Source organism: Maniola hyperantus, chromosome 2, assembly GCF_902806685.2.
Source record: "Maniola hyperantus chromosome 2, iAphHyp1.2, whole genome shotgun sequence".
Taxonomy (NCBI): domain Eukaryota; kingdom Metazoa; phylum Arthropoda; class Insecta; order Lepidoptera; family Nymphalidae; genus Maniola; species Maniola hyperantus.
In genome coordinates, this window is record NC_048537.1 from 11,995,517 (window position 1) to 12,017,093 (window position 21,577).

Genomic DNA, 21,577 nt, shown 5'->3' on the forward strand with positions numbered 1-21,577 from the left:
TTATTAAGATTCCTATAAGGGGACTAAAAGGTGTCGATAAGTGGTGCCCCAAAGGCTTCAATGTAGCGGTTATCCAAAATCTGTTTACTCATTGCCGGGTCGCCTTTTCCCAACAGTTGAGAAAGCTTAATTCTTAAGATTTATTTAGGGTCAAATATGTTTTGTGTATTTGAATGGACTTAATATTTAGATTAGTAGAATACTTATATAGTACTAGCTGATGCCCGCGACTTCGTCCGCGTGGAATTAGGTTTTTTAAAAACCCCGTGGGAACTCTTTGATTTTCCGGGATAAAAAATAGCCTATGTCACTCTCCAGGTCCTTATTTATAACCATGCAAAAAATCATGTCAATACGTTGCACCGTTGTGACATGATTGAAGGACAAACCAACAAACCAACAAACAAACACACTTTCGCATTTATAATAAGGGTACTGAGGTACTGATTGAATAGTCATTTGCAAGGATGAAAGCGGTTTTAGCAACTAGCATGGCTTCGAAACCCTACCTTATGCGTATCTTGATCAAAGAAATTAAGTAAACTGAGCTACTTTTATATGATGCAATGCAATCATTTCTATGCAATCTTAGATGGAAGCGGGCTAACCTGGAAGGGGTATGGCAGTTTTTTTATTAATCCCTTTGGTTTCTACACGGCATCTAACTGGAACGCTAAATCACTTGGCGGCATGGCTTTGTCGGTAGGGTGGTAACTAGCCACAGCCGAAGCTTCCCACCAGACCAGACCAGAAATTTAGAAATTATTGAAACTAAAATTACAAACCCCTGCCGAGAATCGAACCCGGGACCTCCCACTAACAAGACCACAGCGCTGACCACTGCGCCAGGGAGGTCGTCATAATATAATAATGCTATAATTAGTATTAAACATTAAGAATTGAATATTAATAGCAAGTTCAAAATAACAATAGATTAGGGCGTACAAGTTTATGTTATTTTATTAAACCAAGCGTACTATAAAGGAAAATACAGAGAATCCAAACATTGTAACAAAAATAATAATTATTAGGAAATGATAACAGCTTCGACGTAACATAATATTATTTTGTAGTAGGTATATTCCCACTGTTATCCGTTACCTCTAACGCGAAACAAATGAATATCGAAAATGTTGGAACATTTTAAATAATAAACCTGGTAAAATACTTCATAATATTATTACTCTCGTTGGAAAAAATCTGTTATAATATAAAATACTAGCTGACCCACCCCGGCTTCACTCGAGTGGACTTTTGAAAATCGGTGAAGGGGTGGAATTTCTAAAAAATCTGAAACACGTTACTTATTTCTTCATTTGTAACCAAAAGGCCAAATACCAATTTTCGTAGATAAGTATAACTTGATAAATGGCGGACAATCATACAAACTTCCATCCCCTATTTAATCTCTTAGGGGTGGAATTTACAAAAAATAATTTCTTAGTGAGTGCCTAGGTTACATCGGAATATAAATAACAGGAAACAATACGTTTTAAAAGAAACCTATGTCAAAGTTTTATGTTTCTAACCGTAGCACTGTGTATTGATAAATCAGTCAGTTAGTCAGGATAATCATGTATGTAGATTGTAGATACATCTACTTATTGATTTTTAATACTGCTTCAACTAATATCTTCTTTAAACGCAGGTAAAAGACACTGTTATTATTTGTATGAAATCGATATCACGATAAAATTAATGAATCTCCAATGTAATCTTTATGTTACATCTCGACGATCATCAAAAAACCGTTCAGCATTACTGCCATTACCCAGTTATTAAAATAGGCGCCATTATTCAATATCAATACCCTTTTTAATTTACCGCTATCGGATAATGCGGTACTTATTCATGCTGTACCTACTTTACACGCAAATTAAGGTGTATTCACCTAACCGAGTGTCCTAAATCAATCAATCCATTGCGATGCCATTATAATGGCAAAAAGTACAACGGTATACCAAAGGAGCTGGTCATTTTGCTAGGTCATACATGATTATTATAAGATTATTTTTTAAGTAGTTATATTTTTTGTGTATTTAATCTAGCGCAAGGCTATAAATGATTATAATCACAACATAATACAGTACTCTTATGTGATTATAGACATTCAAAGGAAACATATGGAACGGGCATACTAATGATAGGCGATGCCCATTCCCGCTTTTTTATCAATGACAGTTTTGGTACCTACTTTAATTTTGTAAATTCCCGTAATCGTTAGAGATGATGCAGTCAGTGATAGAAAATAATTTATTTCCTTTGCCTTTAAAAATAAAAGCGAATCTATGGTAATAGAGTAAAGAGTTAGTTTAAGACATTTAAGAAAAATAAAGTTGTCTGTGGTCTATTGGACGCCAAGTAAAATGGTTTCATTTTAATGATCCGTAAAATTAAAAAAACTAATATATAATAAAACTTAACAGTCAGTCAGTAGAATTTGCTAATCTTAATGAGTTAAGTATGGCTATTGTATAACCTGATCCTTCTAATTGGTCATCATCATCGTCAATCGATAGACGTCCACAGCTGGACATAGGTCCCTTGTAGGGACTTCCACACACCACGGTATTGCACTACCTGGATCCAGCGACGCCCTGCAACTCGTTTGATATCGTCTGTCCATCAACTTACTCTGCCAATGCTGTGGTTTTCGGGGTAGACCTTTATTGGTATTAAAGGAGAGTCATCATCATCATAATCAACCCATCGCCAGCTCACTACAGAGCACGGGTCTACTCTCAGAGTGAGAAAGGGTTTGGCCATAGTCTATCACGCTGGCCAAGTGCGGATTGGCAGACTTCACACACCTTTAAGAACATTATGGAGAACTCTCAGGCATGCAGGTTTTTGCATGATGTTTTCCTTCACCGTTAAAGCAAGTGTTAAATAACTCCGAAAAGTTAGTTGCGTGAAGGGGTTCGAACCCCCGACCTCCAATTGGAAGGCGGACGTCCTAACCTCCTAACTAGGCTACCTCAGCAAAGGAGAGTCATTATGCCCAATACCATTAAATATAATATATTTATTATTATATTTATTATCAGATAAATATTATTTATCTGATCGTACCAGAACTTTTAAATGCTTGGTAATGATATTTTATTGATATAAATTGGGTTTGTTCAAATCGTAAAAAACTTGCTAGAATATAAACTGAAAATACCTAAGTACTGGATATTATGGGATCCCAGGTCTACATTTTTAGGAAATAGCATCAAAATCGACAGTTTCAGAAATCGCTAAGCTAATCGCATCAGAGATGCACCAAGAATATGGTTAAAATTATTTATAACCGTGATTAGTCTCTTCTATCGATATCATCTATGGAATTTGATTTAAGCACTCATCCCTCTGAGCCTGTAAAAAAGATTTTGCAATAAGTGGATAAGGTGAATTCCCGATAACCCACATATTACATGTCTGATGTAGGTAAACGCAAACCAAATGCGTAAAATACTTCTGATTAGGAATTATCCTCGTTAGATATCATTTAAAACAATTTGTTCCAAGAAACACACTCATCTTGGTCCACCTTCAGTCATAACACCTTCGTTTGCGTTATATAAAACAATAATATCCAGTATTTATCACCGGACCTGACAACTGGCGCCAAGGCAATAGGTATTCCTCCGCGTCACAATGAATAACCCAATATGGAATCTTCCTAGAAATTTTAAATATTTACCACATATTTTATTAGAAATATTTGTGACAAACCAATTCATTCGAACGATAACGTTCGTATAATTTACGGATATAATTTGAATTTATTAATTAGTTATTTCCGAATGTTATGATTAACCCAGACAAATACGTAGTAGCAGGCCTCATAGTTTATCAGGAACAAACTATAACATTGTTTATTTATATTAAATTGATATGATAATTTTGTAATTTGTAGTTTTTATTTCTCAATTCAGCGACATAATAGCAATGGACTTTGCAAGTTCGACCCCTAAAATCGATCCATATACATACATAATAGGATATTACCTATTCCAATGTTTTAAATAAATGCATTTATTTAAAACGCTAATTATGTCGATATACTTTAAAAAATGTAATATGCTTACTTAATTAAATCTTATTCAATTTCAAGTAGCACTAGTAACATAAAATTAAATTAAATAGGTGTGCGAAAATGTGGAATGCCTATATTGTAGATATACCTACTTAGTAAAAAAAAATGCCCCCTATTTTCTTCCATGTACAATCATCATCATGTTATTTGTAGAAGTACCTAACTATTTTCATTAATACAGAAGTTCTCTGACAGACGGATGGACAGACAGACAAACAAACAGACAAAGGCAACTAAGAAGTAAGATGCGTATGAACAAGTCATGAAAATAATACTCAAAAAATACTATTTCTGAACAATTTGCTTTCGCATAACACACACATACCTATAAAATATACACACCTTTCATCAAAGGCATTATTTAAATAAATATTTGAAATCAATTTGAATAAAAAAGCAGTAATTAATTAGAATTACGTGTCATTTGTCATATTAGGCTATTTTATAAATATGCAAATAAATTTAGCAGTGATTTATTAGTGTAAAGTTAATAAATCTTTTGGAAGAAATTGAGCGCCAGCTACTAGGGAGAGTGGAAAATATGTAGTTCCGTGGGCAAATCCAAACATTAGGAGATTTGGACAGTATTACATCCTGTTTCTGTATAATAAATAATGTGCTTTTTTACAAGGTCGTGCTAGTTTTGTGAATGCAAAAAATTCACATCAACATTCTTTTATTGGAATTGTAAAAGGTGTTAGTTTTCGGAGTATCACATATTTTATTGTTACGATTATTGGTTTTGATTTCTGTAATAAAATTTTCTCTTATGTTTTCACTATACGTAAATTTATAGCATTGCCCATATAAGATATTCAGTTCCATACTAACTCATGCTATTATTATAATCCGAAAGAACTCTGTGTTTGTCTAAGTATTAACTCTTGAACCAATTTAAATTTTTATATGCGTGAAAATAAAGAATGCCCTAATTTTAATGTACTCATTTCCGAGTTAATAGTTTTGATTAAAATACCGTTAGGTAGGTACATATTATTATAATAGTATGTCTAATGTACCACACTTGTACAAATTTATTCTACTTATTTTTATCTTTATAAAATTTCTCAAAGTGATATTAAGTATGTAAAAAATGTTATAAAATACGAGTAATAATTATTTCTTTTCAACAAAAAATTAAAGGAATTCGATGATTTTATTACCCATATATTTTGGTTAATAAATTAGATGTAAGTAAGCATTTCCTCATTCCATGACATGCTCAAAATATATAAAGACATTTTAATGCCCTCTAAGGAATTCCCTTTGCCAAAAAACGCCTTGAGTCATTGTATAAGAATATTTATACCTATCTTCTTATTCGGAATTGTTTCGTAAAATATAACGTAAACTGATATTTTCAGAATTTAAACTTTAGTACTTTCTGCGAATAACGTAACCCGTCACAAATAATATAAGTATACCTACGTACCATAAATCGTGTAATTCTTTGAAAAAAAAAACATTGTCGGTAGATTTTTGCTTATCAAAATACATGCGTAATAACTTATTCACTAAGTAGATGTTGCATGTGACTTCGCCCACGTAGATTTAGATTTTTGAAATCTTGTGGAAGCTCTCTGATTTTCCGGGTTAAAAAGCACCTAGTCTAGTCTATGTTCGCTTCCAGTGTGCAAGCATCTTTGTACCAAAGTTAAAATCGGCTGAACGGATGAGCCAAAAAAGCTAGCAGACCGACATACTTTCGCATTTATAATATTATATTAATAAGTATGGAAGTATGGATTTATTATACTCTTATATCCTATTTTTTCAAAAAACTTTCATAGTGCAAAAGGCACGCTTGCGTGGGCTAGAAACACTAAAAAAGCTGCTAAAATGGTGTCGTTAGAACATCCATACTCCATACCCCAATAAAGTCAATTCGATCAACAATGGTTGGTATGCAGACATAAAAAAATTACGTAGGCCGCCCGTCCGCGTCTGTGTGCGTGTTTCGTGTGACGTAGAAGACGCGCGCGTGTGTTCTTGTTCCCGCAAAGAGATGAACCGATGTAGCAAATGTATAAAAGCGACGCGTCGATTTCGAAATCAACATAATGTTTTGAAATTCTCTAAGGAGTGAACACACCAGTTAGTGAATAGAGTTCCGCATAGTGATCGCTACTGCAGTGCAAGTGATTGAACTGTAACGTTTCTCAGTGATAACATTTTTTGCCAAGCGAAATTAATAGTGCATTCAGGATGAACTCTTACGTGGTAATTTTTAAATTTTCTCTTTAAATTTGACTTCAATAACTTGAATAGGTATTCGATTTTTTGTTTTATACCTCTTATTAAATTTATTATTAAGTATAAGATTTTTAATTAATAAATACAGACTAAATAAAATATTAATTAAACTGTTAGTCAGATAAATGAAATTATTACTGGATTCATACTCAGCTATAAACAATTTGGAACTTTTATTTTGTCAATATTCGTTTAAATTCACTAACCTATACTTTGAAATGATATTTGAAATGAATGATAGGGATTTTATATAAAACACACTTTCATCATCTGTAAATTTAAAGAAAAACATAGGATCAGATTACAATATGTAATATCAATGCAATTATTATCATTGTTTGTTTACAGCTCGCTCTTGCCCTATGCGTGTGCGCAATTGCCGGTTCACCTATTGAAGACGGCAGATGGCATCCCTATAAATATGGAGACGATGGCAAGTAAGTAAATGTCACCGGTTATGCATCATTGCACATTATAATAAATACCTTACTAATGTAAGCTATTTATTATAAAAGCTACAGTAAACTTGAAAATACCTTAATGGTAATTTTATACCCGGCAATGTTAGAAATTCGAGTTTCTAGATTTATTATAACACAAAAATATAAGGAATAATATTTTGTACTGCATCTTAAAAGAAGTTAGACTATTCAGAAGAAAGATCTTACAAATAAAGTAGTCTTCCTATTTGAATTAATAAATATATAGCTTGTTTGTAAGTCACATAATAAGAAAAGCAAATAAACGCAGTAATTTAATAAATAATAAATAAATAAAATAAAAATCTTTTTTATTCGTATAAACTTTTACAAGTACTTACGAATAGTCGGATGCATCTACCACTGGTTCGGAATGCCTTTCCTACCGAGAAGAACCAGCAAGAAACTCGGCGGTTGCTCTTTTCAAATATTTGATATAGGTACAAGATTATGCCATGTATAAAATGCCATGTATAATAATTTAGACTATATTATTTCAATCATCAAAATATTTCTAATTCAAAGTACCTACAGGAAAGTGGGTTAGGTAAATCAATGGACGTCCACTTATAGATATAAAATATTACATAGGAGATAAAACATAAAAATAAAAGCTAATAAACTGTATTTCTGTCGCAGGTACATTCCAACAGACGAAGGCAGATACATCCACATCCCCAACCCGTACTTACACATGGACAACCCTTACGACGGAGGTTTCGGGCCCTACGCACACGACTACGAGCCATACGTAGAGGCTGCGTCCCAAGATATATACAGACACGTGCTAACGGCGCCTAATGAGAAAAATCCTTACTACAAGGATGGATATTACAGGAACAACGGTATCAAGATCCTTAAGCAGAAACACCACTACGATGAGGACAAATACGATTTTGTGTAAGTATTTTTTTAATTCCAAGTTACAACAAGATCACAAGTTAGCTGTTGACTGCGATTTCACCTCGTGGTAAGTGATGATGCAGTCTAAGGTCGTGGGCTAACTTGGAAAGGGTATGGCAGTATTATTAAATCCATACCTCATATCGTTTCTACACGGCATCGTACCGGAACGCTAAGTCGCTTGGCGGCACGGTTTTGCAGGTAGGGTGGTAACTAGCCACGGCCGTAGCCTCCCACCAGACAAAGTATTTACTTTTGAAAAGTTAACAATTGAATGTGTTTTTCGAATGCTAAAGACTTGATACTTATGTCATAAAATAACAAAAAGCCACGAGTTACGTACACAAAGTAACTAGGTATTTATCAATGTGAAAAAAAAAACGCAAATTGGATACGTCGGATGGATCCTTACAACTTTTTTCTCTGAGTCGTATTCCATTGCTGAGGAGTTTTCTTAAAATTATAATAAGGCTTACAGCTCCCCATATTATGCTTAAAACGTACAAAAGTATAAGTGTCCGACTTTGGTCCTAGTATTTTTTAAATCTGATTTTTAAGGCGTTTTTATAGGTAGTAAATTTTAAACGCATTCCAAATAACTTAAAGTATCCTTGTAAAATCAGGTTCTGTTCTTGTTATCTAAATTGATATTAGTCAATTCTAGAAGCATCACTTAATGCATTCCAATAGATATTAAAAAATGTACGGTACAATATAAAGTTTGAACTTTGAATAGCTTAAAATATTCCTGATATAATTTCGATGTTGAATTGTTTAATCCTTAAATATTTTACTTCAGCCAATTGAAATATTACTGAAAGTAATAAAAATATCAACTGAAATTCTTATAAATAATTTTAAAATGTAATTAGTTATCAATGTTACAAAATCCGTTTAGATGGACAAAAAAGGCATGAAAAACTGGACTACTATATTAATTATTACTCTATTTCCTTATGACCATCTGCTACTATGGGGTTAGCAGCATTCTTGAAATATTTTAAATGATTTGCCGCTACATCAGTTATTAACATACAAAGTATTCACTAAATTCACAGATTCGTGTCGCCATAACAATATTGACCTTGCATCTGAATTCTAGACTTAATAAAATCGTCATTAATAAAGTATTGATTGAAAAATCAGTTCGCTACGTTTGTAAAATAGATTAAAAAGCAGTTTTTCAAAAAAAAGATTCAGTGTTGCCTCCTGGATCACACAAAATACATATGTTTTGCATTTCATTTAATACTGCCAATGCAATTTTGAGGTGCCATTTCACAGCGAGTCGCCTACACATTATTTTAATTTACTAATGAATTAGCTATAGGTATATCACTATATACTAATTTATCAGTGTGGAATTTTTAGTATTATAGTTATCTCATACTCATAAATTATGAGTGTATCACAGAAGTAATTTTTATAAAAAAATGACCTTAAGGACGATGAATAATAATTAATTAGTAAGTTCCGGAGGAATTTGACGTAATTAAAGATTCAGATTAGCAATGACCTCTTTAATCACTATTTTTTTAACTGCCAAATAGGAAACTTTTAAAAATTTGTATGATATTCAAGGGCACTGAAATATTAATAACAGGGTAAGAAAATGCAGCTTATAGTAAATTAAATATTTAATTAATTTATGTACTTATACCATAAGCAACGTACAAAACACTCGTACATGTTTTAATAATGAAATTTTGTTTAAAATATAGTGAAAAACGAAATGATTAAGGAAGAGAATTTTGTCATCCAAAAAAAAGCAAAATTATTTTACCAAAAGCAACATGCAATTATTTCAATCCAGTTTCATAAAACAATTACACTTTCATATAAATATTTGTAATTGTATATAAAGATTATCATGATGTATATCCATGTATCAAATGTATCTCACATCTGAACTATTATTTATTATTTGTCGGAACAAAAAATTTGGCCTTGACCAAGTATAAAATTTCGACGTTCAAACACCTCTTACATGCTGTGGTCAGAGTTCAGAATCATTCGTATTCATTTATGACAGTATCGATATAATAAATAACATATTACCCTGTATTGCTCAGAAGATTGATGTATCGTACATAATAATGATTATAATAAAGACGATTTAAAACAACTTTCATTATAATTATAAAGATATTTTATGTTTTAATCGTAACTGTAAATATCATAACAGCTGAGTTTTTGCTGGCACTTCTTCCAAACTAGTGATAGTGTCTAGATCTAACTTAACTCACTGTGGAATTGGTCTTCATAACTTCAGTTTGCATTTGAATGATGTAAAATTTTCTTTTCTTTACAGTTTTGAAACTGAAAACAAGATTCGTGCCAAAGAGAATGCTGTTTTGAAGAACCCTAACACGATCGACGAGGGCATCGCGTCAAAGGGCTTCTACGAATACATCGGACCTGATGGATTCATGTACAGAGTCGACTACACCGCCGACGAGAACGGTTTCCGCCCCAAACTGAGGAGGATAGAGACCCCTTACTCCGGGAAATGGGTGCTAGAAAAGGTCAACTAAAAAAATTTGCTCATGGTACCAAAAAACGAAATATTTCCTAACAATTTCCTCAAACAAATCAGTATTTTGATTAAGTAGATACCTAAAGCAATTTTCATGCATTGACTTATTCGATCCACCAGACACGAACGAATTTGTGTCACGACTGTGACATTTCAATATTGCCTGAATTATTCGGAAAAATAGTTTTTCGGTAACATTTTCGAACGAATAGATATTAATTATTACCTAATGAGTTAATACTCCAAAGTTGTACAAAGAAATTTTAAATTCGGACATGTTCCTAACGTGGCGAATTTTCATGTCTGCTTAGAATATTTTAATTTATACCATAGTTATAAGTACTTAGTAAAATCGAATTTAGATACTTATTTATGAATTGTGATAATAAATTTATGTTTCATGTACAATGTATTTTTATTCCAAATAATAATATTATAATGTTGTATTTCTTACACAATATACCTGAAAAATATTTCTAGACTGGCGAAGATAAACTTTTCTTAGAACATGTTAACATAAAAATGTTTTTGATTTATTCAGCATGTTCTTTTGAGTTTTTTACATAGCTTTATTCTGAAAGTTCTAACATGACTCACTAAAATAAGCGTTTCTTGGAACAAAAAAGTTAAACATTAGCATTAAAATATTCGAAGATTCAAAAGTTTAATAGGCAGGTTCCTGGTTGACCTCGTTCATATTATTATTATTATAGAATGTTTTAGATTTGCCGAATATTTATAAAGAAACTACGAGTCAAATCATTCTACATTTTCAGATACTTGAATAAATCTGTACTGACCAAAATAAAATCATTATCTTACACCAATAAAATAACAACATCAATAAAAATTGGGTGACACAAACATAAAAAAGCTTTGGCAGTTTTATTCGGTAATTGAACTTATACCTACACTACAATTTCTGCACATACCTACAAGTTTTCTCTTATTTCCTGATTCTGGTTGTTCAACACCTAATAAGCTTTTTTTCATTTGGTAACATAATTTAATTTTGTTTTTGTTTTTTTTTCGCATAACTTTGCGCTGATTTTTACATCCCTAAGACTAAAAATACCCAACACCTAAAATACTAAGTTTTATTCCAATACTTAAAAACAACTTAAACGTGTGTGGAAATTTACAACCAAAAACAAAAATGAAATCGCATATAAATACTTTTAGTATTATCATTTAAATCGTACCAACTTAACCTTTCAAGAATATCGTCGATCCGATATGCAAAAGACAACCTGCGAGACGCCTACAATGTTTAATCCTAAATGAAAATATTTTTGAAATGTCATCGACTTATGGTTTAGGCACACATCGAATTTTATGTGTTTAGGCACGTTAAAATATATCTTAGTAGGTAGGAGGTTCTCGACTTTTTAATTGGTGTAGGTATATTTAGTATGCTAAATCCATTTTAACAGTCTTCAGTTTTATATTGGTCTAGAAATAACAAATTTTGATTAAAAAAATCGGGGAAATACCTTCTTACTAGGACGCTTGCTCGAATAACCGATAAAATATTGAAGTCCATAGTTAGAAGGAGCAACCACAATGAAAAACGTAGTGTTGGGAGCACCCCACTAATGAACGGACTTTCCACGCAATTCGCTGAGAGCTGTTTGATGCAACTGGTAAAACGTAAAAAGCTGTTTTCTGTGAAGAGGCTTGCAAGAGACTGTAATAGGTAGTTATGTCCAATAGTGGATATCTATCGATTAAAAAGACGAAACGTTACTGGAACAAATGTTCAAATTAGATGTATTTGCTCTGACAATAAACAAGCTTCGTATGTAAGATCGTAAAGTCATGTGGATTAGGGCAAATGGCAAGGAATTCGGTGAAATTGTTTTGGCTCAAGATTGTGAAGGCTTTTATAAAGATGGGGTACGTTGACCGAGAGCAACTGCCAAGTGGCCGGCGCCACTGTGGCCGACGCAATGCGATCCTGCCGGCTGGTGCACTGCGTACTGCCTTATCTCAACGCTCCTTCACCATTGATATACGACACCCCAGATACAGCCATATGAATGACCTACGATACCCAATACACCTATTCTACATCTTTTGTGAAAATTTCCGCCAAAAAGTGATAATATTAACAGTCATTTTGAACATTTGAAAAAAAATTACCTTGGATACAGTAGGACGCGGCAGAAAATATTGTACATCGACCTTAAGATAGAGATAGTGGTTTCGTAGATCGTTGTCTCTGACGTTGATACGTACAAAACGTCACATATGTAGGTGTGAATGACAGAGACAACGCTCTACAAAGCCAAAATCTTATTCTAAAGATCGAAGTACAATATTTCTTGCTGGCTACTGTACGTGCTATTTTGGCAAAAATAGTGATGCAGGTTTACATAATGGGCATAAACTTACTTTCAAAAATAATTGCTGCTATAAAATATATTATGGGCAGCAGAAATAAGCGGCGGTTCGCCTACTCTAAAGAAAAATCATGGTATTTCTGGGTTTAAATAAAATTTATGGCGTTTTGTTAAAAATAAACCCTAATGTAAGTTATGTAAGTATATTTAAGAGTAATATTTTGAGACAGAAAAAGTATCTAAGTTTTTTTACATCCACGATCTTCACCCAAATAACTTACGACCGTTACGATACATTCCATTGCCAAATAGGTCCAACCCATTCCATTATTATTATCCCAACCAGTTCCCTGAATTTTTTTACGGCACTAACGGGAACTGGGGCGTAAATTAAGGAATTACCACTCGCTGATCTTAACTGCCAATTTCGGTGCATCGACCCGAATATTTTCAAGGTATGAACAGATACAAGAGGTGGCGACAGAGAAACGCAACGGAAACTGTACAACAAAATGCGTGCATGAACTTACGGTTAAATACGGTGTTGTTTAGAAGGCTGGATTTTTCTTATACCGAGAGTCTGAGCTAGTAAATCAATATATACAAATTACAATACTTTAGAATAATGAGCTTCTGAATTATGGTGAGCTTCTGAAATTTATAGAGCCTCAATAGCTCAACGTGTAAAGGAGTGAACTGAAAACCGAAGACGGTTCAAACCCCGCCCGTTGCACTATTGTCGTACCTACTCCTAGCACAAGCCTGACGCTTAGTTGGAGAGGAAAGGGGAATATTAGTCATTTAATATGGCTAATATTCTTTTATAAAAAAAAAAAAAAAACGATCAGCATGACTAAGGTAGAGCGGGTGTATCCAGTGGGGCGGCCAGCGTGTACAAGAAACACCGAGGCTGAGAACTATAGAGCGCACTTTGACTTTGCTCAGACTTAAGGTTGAGTTAAAATGAGACAGATTTATGGGAGACATATAGCTCTGTCTCGTTTTAACTCTGTCTTAAGTCTAAACTAAGTACACGAACTTGGAAGGAAGAGGCCCGGACGCATCCTAATAGAGAGCGGGTCACAGAGTGATGCTATCATCGCGACCTCTGGTCGCACCGTAGGACGCACCTGCTTCCATGCAGGGCCGCAGACTTACAGAACCTAAAGAACTTTATGAAGCGCATCACAAGGCAGCACGTGACGCTGTGCAACTACAAGATCTTCAATGTCATTTAAAAAAATATAAATAGTAATCAAATAAGCCGCAGATTACTGCCGCACATGAACATTTGCAGAGGAACCGCCGATGCGATATCAGCTTTTCAGGAATTTGTTGATCTGTCCCTTGAATTATACCATGCTGAAATCTAGTCGAAGCACCGCCGTAGGGAGTTGGTTCCACAATTTGCATATGCGTGGAAAAAAGATCAGGATCGTCGGAGTGGACCGGGCAGCCAGGTGGTACGCTTCATAGTATTTATGATAGCTCTTATAAGTACAGTTTCTAATGTTATTACTTCTGTAAGCCGAAACGATACCGCCGCGCGTTTTGTGTGCCCAAACCTCAAAGAAGGTCGTTCAGGCACAGCTATTAAGATCCAATGGCGTTGTGTTAGTGAGCTTAATAAGCTTAATCGGGGCATAAGAGCTAATGGAACCGAAATGCAAATTGTCTTCGATAACTATACTCGCTAGTATTATCTCGTAGCTTTAGTTTTAAGTTCGCGTAATAATTAGCACCACTATAACTTACAAATCCAACAACCGACCATCAAAAAGTGTAATTTATTATCTATTTTGAATAAATTATTTTTATTTGACTTTTGACTTTTTGACTCAAATCTGATAGGTCGTAATTCCATAAAATACTTTAACCGAGAACAATGAAACAATAACCATTTTGTACCTACCTTTCAATCCCGACTTCCCGACTAATATTATAAAGGCGAAAGTTTGTATGGGTGTGTGTGTGTATGTTTGTTACTCCTTCACGCAAAAACTACTGGACGGATTTGGCTGAAATTTAAAATGAAGATAGATTATACCTTGGATTAACACATAGGCTACTTTTTATCCCCGGAAAATCAAAGAGTTCCTGCGGGATTTTGAAAAACGTAAATCCACGCGGACGTAGTCGCGGGCATCAGCGATTATCATATTTTTTTTCGGTATACAAGCTGAGTCTGGGACGCTGAATCTAAAAATCTGAGATTTCACATAATTTTTTTACCACTAAGAAGCGAGTTTCAGATATTCAATCATTCAGATTAAGACCAGAGTGAATCAACTAGTAATTACGAGTAAATATGAATAAGTAAAAAGTACAGAAAAGTTAAGCAGTTCCGTAAAAAATCTGAGTGGACTCACTCAATTCAAGATATCTAGGTACTCGTATAATCTAAGAAAAGTCCAGTTTTCTTTTCTACTTTTTATAAAAACTCTATTACAGTGTCCTACGTCGATAAATTGATAGAAAACGAGGCGCGATAACTAGCTTAGCTACACAAAGCTTAGTAGAGAAGAGGGATATAAATATTCTACTAGATGCGGCGTAGGCGATGGCGTAATCCATAGATTAGTTTGAACAGACTATGTACTAATACTACCTACTCAAATATGATAACGTGAATAATAATTTAGAGTTATCGCGCCACTTTGATTTTTACAAATGACGGGGCTACGATTGTGGTAGAGTGACAGCTAAAATCGCAATCACCTCAGGAGGTCGATTTCCTGCATTAATCATTATTACAATCTCAATTGTAGCCAATAGTGAGCTTGCGTCAACCAATCAGAGGTGATTGCGATCGTGACATTGTAGCTGTCATTCTACCGCAATCGCGCAGCTAATTTTTTGACAATCGCTCACTATTGGCTACAATGAATTGTTGTAACAATAATACCATAAATTCAGTCACTCACAAAAATTGCGATTGTAATAATGATTCATGAAGGTTTTCCCCAATCGACCAGCTGGATTACGATTGACAGTAGTGTGGACACCTATGTTTGTTGGAACATGTTGTTACTCATAGTAACAAGGCGTATCTAGTTGAACATTTATATCGCTGTAGAGAACGATTGCGGTGGCGAACGGCGGAAGAAGGGCGGACGTCGGCGCCTGCTGGCTTAATTGGGCCCCGACCAACTTCCAAAAAAATCCTTCTGTGGGGACGTGATGCGGCTAAGCGGAAAAGGATAATGTGAGACTACATAATTTTCGGCTGTTTTAGGGTTCCATAAGTTAGTACGTGCGAAAAAAGTATAGACCTTGGTCTCTTAATTGAGCCGGTCGGTATATTCGAATCTCAGGTACGCACCCGTAACTTTTAGATATTATGTGCATTTTAAGCAATTGAATATCATTTGCTTTACCGGTGAAGGAGAATGTCGTGAATAGAATAGAATAGAATATGTTTTTTATTCAAGTGAACTTTTTACAAGTGCTTATGAATAGTCAGGTAGTTTTAATTTACCACTGGTTCGGAATGCCGTTCCTACCGAGAAGAACCAGCATGAAACTCGGCGGTTGCTCTTTTTAATTTTTCAATTTACAATGTTATTATACCGTACTATACAAGCCATTGCAGCCCCGTGCATTGCTGGAGCTAGTCAAATCCAAGCTTTTTTATCATTTACATAGACTGCGACTGTATAATATGCTTTTTTTAGGAGCATACTTTTAACACATTTTTTAAACTTGTGTAAAGGCAAGTCTAAAATTGTTTGTGGAATTTTATTATGAAATATTACACTTATTCCCACCAATGACTTTCCCACTTTCCAGAGGCGGAGCGCAGGAGTAGCGAGCTTATTTCGGTTTCTAGTTTGCCTATCGTGAAAATCAGCGATTTTTTGTAACTGTGAATGTTTTGTCATACAAAAATTATATTATTGAGTGAGGAAATCTGTGACTTTTCACCTTTCCCATAATGTTCTCAGAGGTGTGTGAAGTCCGCCAATTTGCACTTAGCCAGCCTGGTGGATTATCGTGTACACCCTTCTCATTCTAAGAGAAGACCCGTGCTCGGTCGTGGCCCACTGGTCAGCAATGGATTGAGATGATGTAATTGTTACCCACATATACCTATGAATTAAAAATTGATGACTTGGCGATCTTTTTTGTTATCCTATCCTATTCGCGAAGCTTGTCTCTAAACTAGGTATAATTACAATTCACAAATCTATGTCTATAAATGCCTATAAAGTGAGCAGGTTCTTCAGTTGAATCGTTTTATTAGGTTAAGCCTATTCTGGTGGATGCTTCGACTCCTATCTCATCGATATAAATGACAAGATATGCCCAAGCGAACAAAGTTTTTCACGGTTTTGGAACCAAATAAATCAGCGCCACCTCTTAGATATACTAATGAACGACCCGTTTGAAATCCAGACGGCACTGAGGTTGTATTGGTGTGAAATAAACATTTTAGGACCAATGAATCGGTGCCATTTTGCTTGTTCAATGGCCCTGTCCTTACGAAGTAATATATAAGTCAATGCTCCATCCTAACAGTCTAATGTTCTGAATTCAGTATTCCGAACTTTTAGTGTAACTTTTCAAAATAACGTTAACTGTGATTAAATCTGTCATTTAGTAAGGAGATTAATTTTTCAAATCAAATCGTAATTTATATTTCATGTAGAACAACTAGTGTTTCTTTGCTACGTCTTTCACTCCACCACCGGTACGGAATGCAGATTCTTCACCTCATAAAACATTTAATTATTAAAACTATATACGGCACCCATTCTCATTTAGATGAGCACAGGCTTGACTGCTGGTTTTTTCGACAAATTCGGATGCGAAAAACTTTTTGACCGTATTTTCTCTCCCTCACGTATAGAGTTGGTAGTTAGTCTAACTTTTTAAACTCTTGAAATAGATCTCTTATTTTTATTCCAACTCAAATTATGATATCTGTATTTCCCTTTCAGTAGGTATTTTTGATTTATCTCTAACTCTATTTGAATTAGGCGAGCAATGCACCTATGGGTATTAAAAGGTGACTCCGTCATTAATTTTATCATTCTAATGAGCAAACTGTACTGTATAAAAGTAATAATTAATATTTTACCTATTCAATCTTGTTTTCAAAAGTAGGTATCAATATTAATCTATAATATAGATAGTAGTGAAAATGGAATCCAAAAGGGCATTCCATTTTCTAGCAGTGCGTACCTAAACGAAGGAACGAAGAAGCGAATCGCTTCGTAAAAGTGTGTGAAATTTCGGCTATGTTCAGTCAGTCGAGGGAATATTATTTTAGTCAGTCACCCTAAAATACTGAGAAATACCTACCCAAAATAATAATTTTTTTTATAAATAAAACAAAAACTTCTTATACTTACTCAGTAAAAATAAAATACTAATTATAGGTAGTATTTACAAGCCAGTGTTTTAATTGTTCTGTTCCCTACATAGGTATATTCTACGTTCTCTCAATATTACTTTGTTACAAATTTTCCGGGCGGAAGAAAACTCAAATAACCACACACTTTTACGGCACATTAACAAAGCCCAACAAAACTCTATTTACCTTCCTGCAAATTGACCATCGAAAAACAATTCTTCCAGTTTAACCACATTGAAATAACATAAAAGTTTGCCTGCGAGCCTGGACCGATTCCAAATAAGGTAACTGTCGACGACATCCGCCGGGGCCAAGTGTGTATAAACCAGACTTACCTTTGCGACTTTCCTACTACTTATTCTAAGGGCATAAAGTCCAAAATGCTTTGTTTGACAATGTATACGCTAAGGGGAGACCAAATGCTCGCTTCCGGAGTCAGTGGCTACTCGTTGAGTTTTATAGGTAATGGATTGAATTTGTAAGTGATTATTTCTGCCTTTTGAGGTATGCACGCTGTTAAATGATAACTAGGTACATAAAAATTCTTTCAAAGAAATTTTTATCACAAGAAATTGAAGATTAGTAGTCTATATTTTATCCGTGCTTTAACAAGCTGATATCTGACCATGAACCAATTATAAATGTTCACCACAGAAATATCCTATTACTCGTAATAGAGCCAAATACTTAGTTAATTAGTAAGATATCCTACCTACTTTGGGGTCCTTATCTCTCTATGTCGATAAGAGAGAACTAAAGATGTAAAATAACAAAGTTTCGTAGCATCTGTAGCAAGGAAGGTAGTACGGACTATACATATATTATTCGATTATTTAAAATTTTATATTATATAAATTATATGTATGATGACATTTTATTCATAGACTAGCAGCCCACCCTGACTTCGCCCGGGCTATAGACACATAAATCATAGCCCATGTCTATCTGGAATCATTTACCTTTCAAATGTTGGAAGAGTTTTTCAATTGGGTGTAGACGTGGTTCCATAATTATACACAAACTCGCAAATTTCTCATTCTTTCTTTATCTTACTAATAAATAAAATTGTAGTGTCAGTCTGTAATTTCGAAATCACTACCCCTATTTAAAATATAATAAATAATAATTATTTGTATACATTTGTGTAAGAAAGGTAATTAATGGTATCTAAACTAGCGGCACGCTATGATGGCCGGTTTGACGTTTGTCCGCTCATGAAGTTCCGTATTAATTGATAACGACTTTGAAGGAAATAATTGTATTACTTTATTGACGATAGTGATGTGCAGAGATTCATAAATTTTATCGAATGTAGTTTTAGGTTTAGGACTCAAAATTTATTTATTAAATTGATTTCTTAAATGTATACAAGTGTAGAAAAATCAGTTTGCACCATTTAAGGGGTGAATGTACTTGTGAATATGAACAATTTTCACTATGTGGACAAACCTCTGAAATCGCAAAAAAATATCAATAAATTTTTAAAAATGGAATCTAATACGATCGTCACATAGGATCGCTGGCTAGCACAACTACTACCTCCGGCAAACTCGCGTCAATGCTCAATGCAAAACAAAGCAGTTTCGAATTGACGTTGCTTCGAAAAGTATAAACTGTCAGTGCAATGCGATTGTGATATAGTTTTGACCTGGCTTTGGATTTCAAATATTGATACTGCATTACTGTTGACCCTTGCTCGTTAATTTGGACTCTGTTCAAGCCCTTTGTTGTGGATTTCGTCGATATGACCGAACGTACGCAGAGAACTGTTCTAAATAGTCAGACACGTGAGTTCCTAATACGCCTTCGTAACTATTTCGATCGTGAAGCTCAAAATGGAGGGCCAATTTTACCTATAACGTCAGTGGTTGAACGCGTAGCTGATGCGCTTAATATTGGACAACGAACTGTTAGACGGATAACTAAAAAAAATATGGCGAGACTGGCACAGAAGAAAATAAACTTCACACACCAAAAAAGAGAAAACGAGCAAAACCAGTCGTAGGCATCGATAGCTTTGATGCCGATGCTATCCGAAGACATGTTTACGGCTACTATTTACAGAAGGAGTATCCAACAAGAAAAAAGTTGGTGCATTCACTGAAGGAAGCTGGATTATTCTTCGGTGGGGAAAGTTCTTTAACGAAGATTTTGAAGACCATTGGATTTCGATACAAAAAATGTAACAAACGCAAAATATTGATGGAAAGATTTGATATAGCGATGGCAAGGTATACTTTTTTACGGCAAGTGAAAGAAATCAAAAATTGGCAAAATGTTGTGTTCTTGGATGAAACATGGCTTAATGCTAACCATACTGTAGGCCGTTCTTGGAACGATGACACAGCAGCATCTACTTCCAAAGTTCCTGTAGGAAAAGGATCGCGACTTATAATTTGTCACGCCGGAACCATCAACGGGTTTGTCGAAGGTTCTCTCATGGCTTTTGCGTCAAAAACCACTGGAGACTATCATGAAGACATGAATGGAGAAAAGTTTACTGAATGGTTTACCTCAATGTTGTGTAGCCTCCCTGAACCATCTATTATAATTATGGACAACGCCCCATACCACTCGATGCAAATTGACAAGCCACCTGCCCAATCCCAAAAGAAAGCTGATATCGTCGCATGGCTTCGTAAAAATGGCGTAGATGCAAACATGAATATGTTAAAAGCGGAATTAGTACGTCTTTTAAAAGAAAACAAACCAACCAAGATCCGATACGTCATTGACGAAATAGCATTAGAACATGGGCACAGAGTTATACGGTTACCGCCTTACCATTGTGAGTATAATGCGATTGAGTTGGTGTGGGCTCAAATTAAGGGATATGCTGCAAGACACAATACAGAACCCCCATTTACCACAAAAAAAATGCTAAAATTATTAGAAGAAGCTTGTGAACATGTGACTAAAGGAGACTGGGAAAAGGTTGTGAATAGAACTGTTAAATTAATAAGGGAAGATTATGAAAGAGATGTGAAAATAGATAATATTATAGAAAACGAACATATAATTATTAATGTATGTGATGATAGCAGTGACGACAGTGAAAATAGTAGTATGGACGAATCTGATTAATTATGGCCTTTTGTGGCACCTTTTTCGGTATCTTTTGTATTCATATGTTTCTTGTGTGCATATAAAGTATGTATATTCATTTTCGTTCAAATATTCAGTTCGTTCAAATAAATTAAATAAACATATACATTTTTGTTTTATTAAACCTATTTAATCAGGTACAAAAACAAAACTTAATTGTTTTTTGTTCGAGAATAAATTGACATTCCACATCACTATTGTAATGTGTCAAACCGGCCATCATAGCGTGCCGCTAGTGTAGTTAAGCTGACTATGCTATATTATATACTATTTTTCAGCAATTTGTCTCCCTTATTTTTTTATATAATTTTAATTCGACTTCCGTGTGTTTTTGTATAGTTCTTAATATAATAATATTTTAATCTAAAGTTGAGTTCAACCCACTCACCTATTACTCTACCTCGTTAAAAGTGTAGCAAAAAATTGTTTTAAATATATTATTGGCTATATATCACAAATCGACCTTCAAATGTATTCCACCAAGAGATAACTTATTACGAGTTATTCGACTTCAGCGTA

The 21,577-nt window shown here is 34.4% G+C and overlaps 1 protein-coding gene across 1 annotated transcript; it reads left to right on the forward strand.

The window, feature by feature from the left end:
* Nucleotides 1–6,132: 6,132 nt before the first annotated feature.
* LOC117991020 (larval cuticle protein LCP-22-like) lies at nucleotides 6,133–10,663 on the forward strand. The gene is made up of 4 exons (XM_034978548.2): nucleotides 6,133–6,304; nucleotides 6,686–6,774; nucleotides 7,456–7,716; nucleotides 10,031–10,663. Exons 1-4 carry the CDS (start codon nucleotides 6,290–6,292, stop codon nucleotides 10,251–10,253), a joined length of 588 nt encoding a protein of 195 aa, XP_034834439.1. The 5' UTR covers nucleotides 6,133–6,289; the 3' UTR covers nucleotides 10,254–10,663.
* The last annotated feature ends 10,914 nt before the right edge of the window (nucleotides 10,664–21,577 follow it).

Coding starts and splice junctions, on each gene's coding strand:
- LOC117991020 (XM_034978548.2), top strand. Junction 6,775..7,455: donor AAATATGGAGACGATGGCAA/GTAAGTAAATGT, acceptor TTTCTGTCGCAG/GTACATTCCAACAGACGAAG. Junction 7,717..10,030: donor GAGGACAAATACGATTTTGT/GTAAGTATTTTT, acceptor TTTTCTTTACAG/TTTTGAAACTGAAAACAAGA.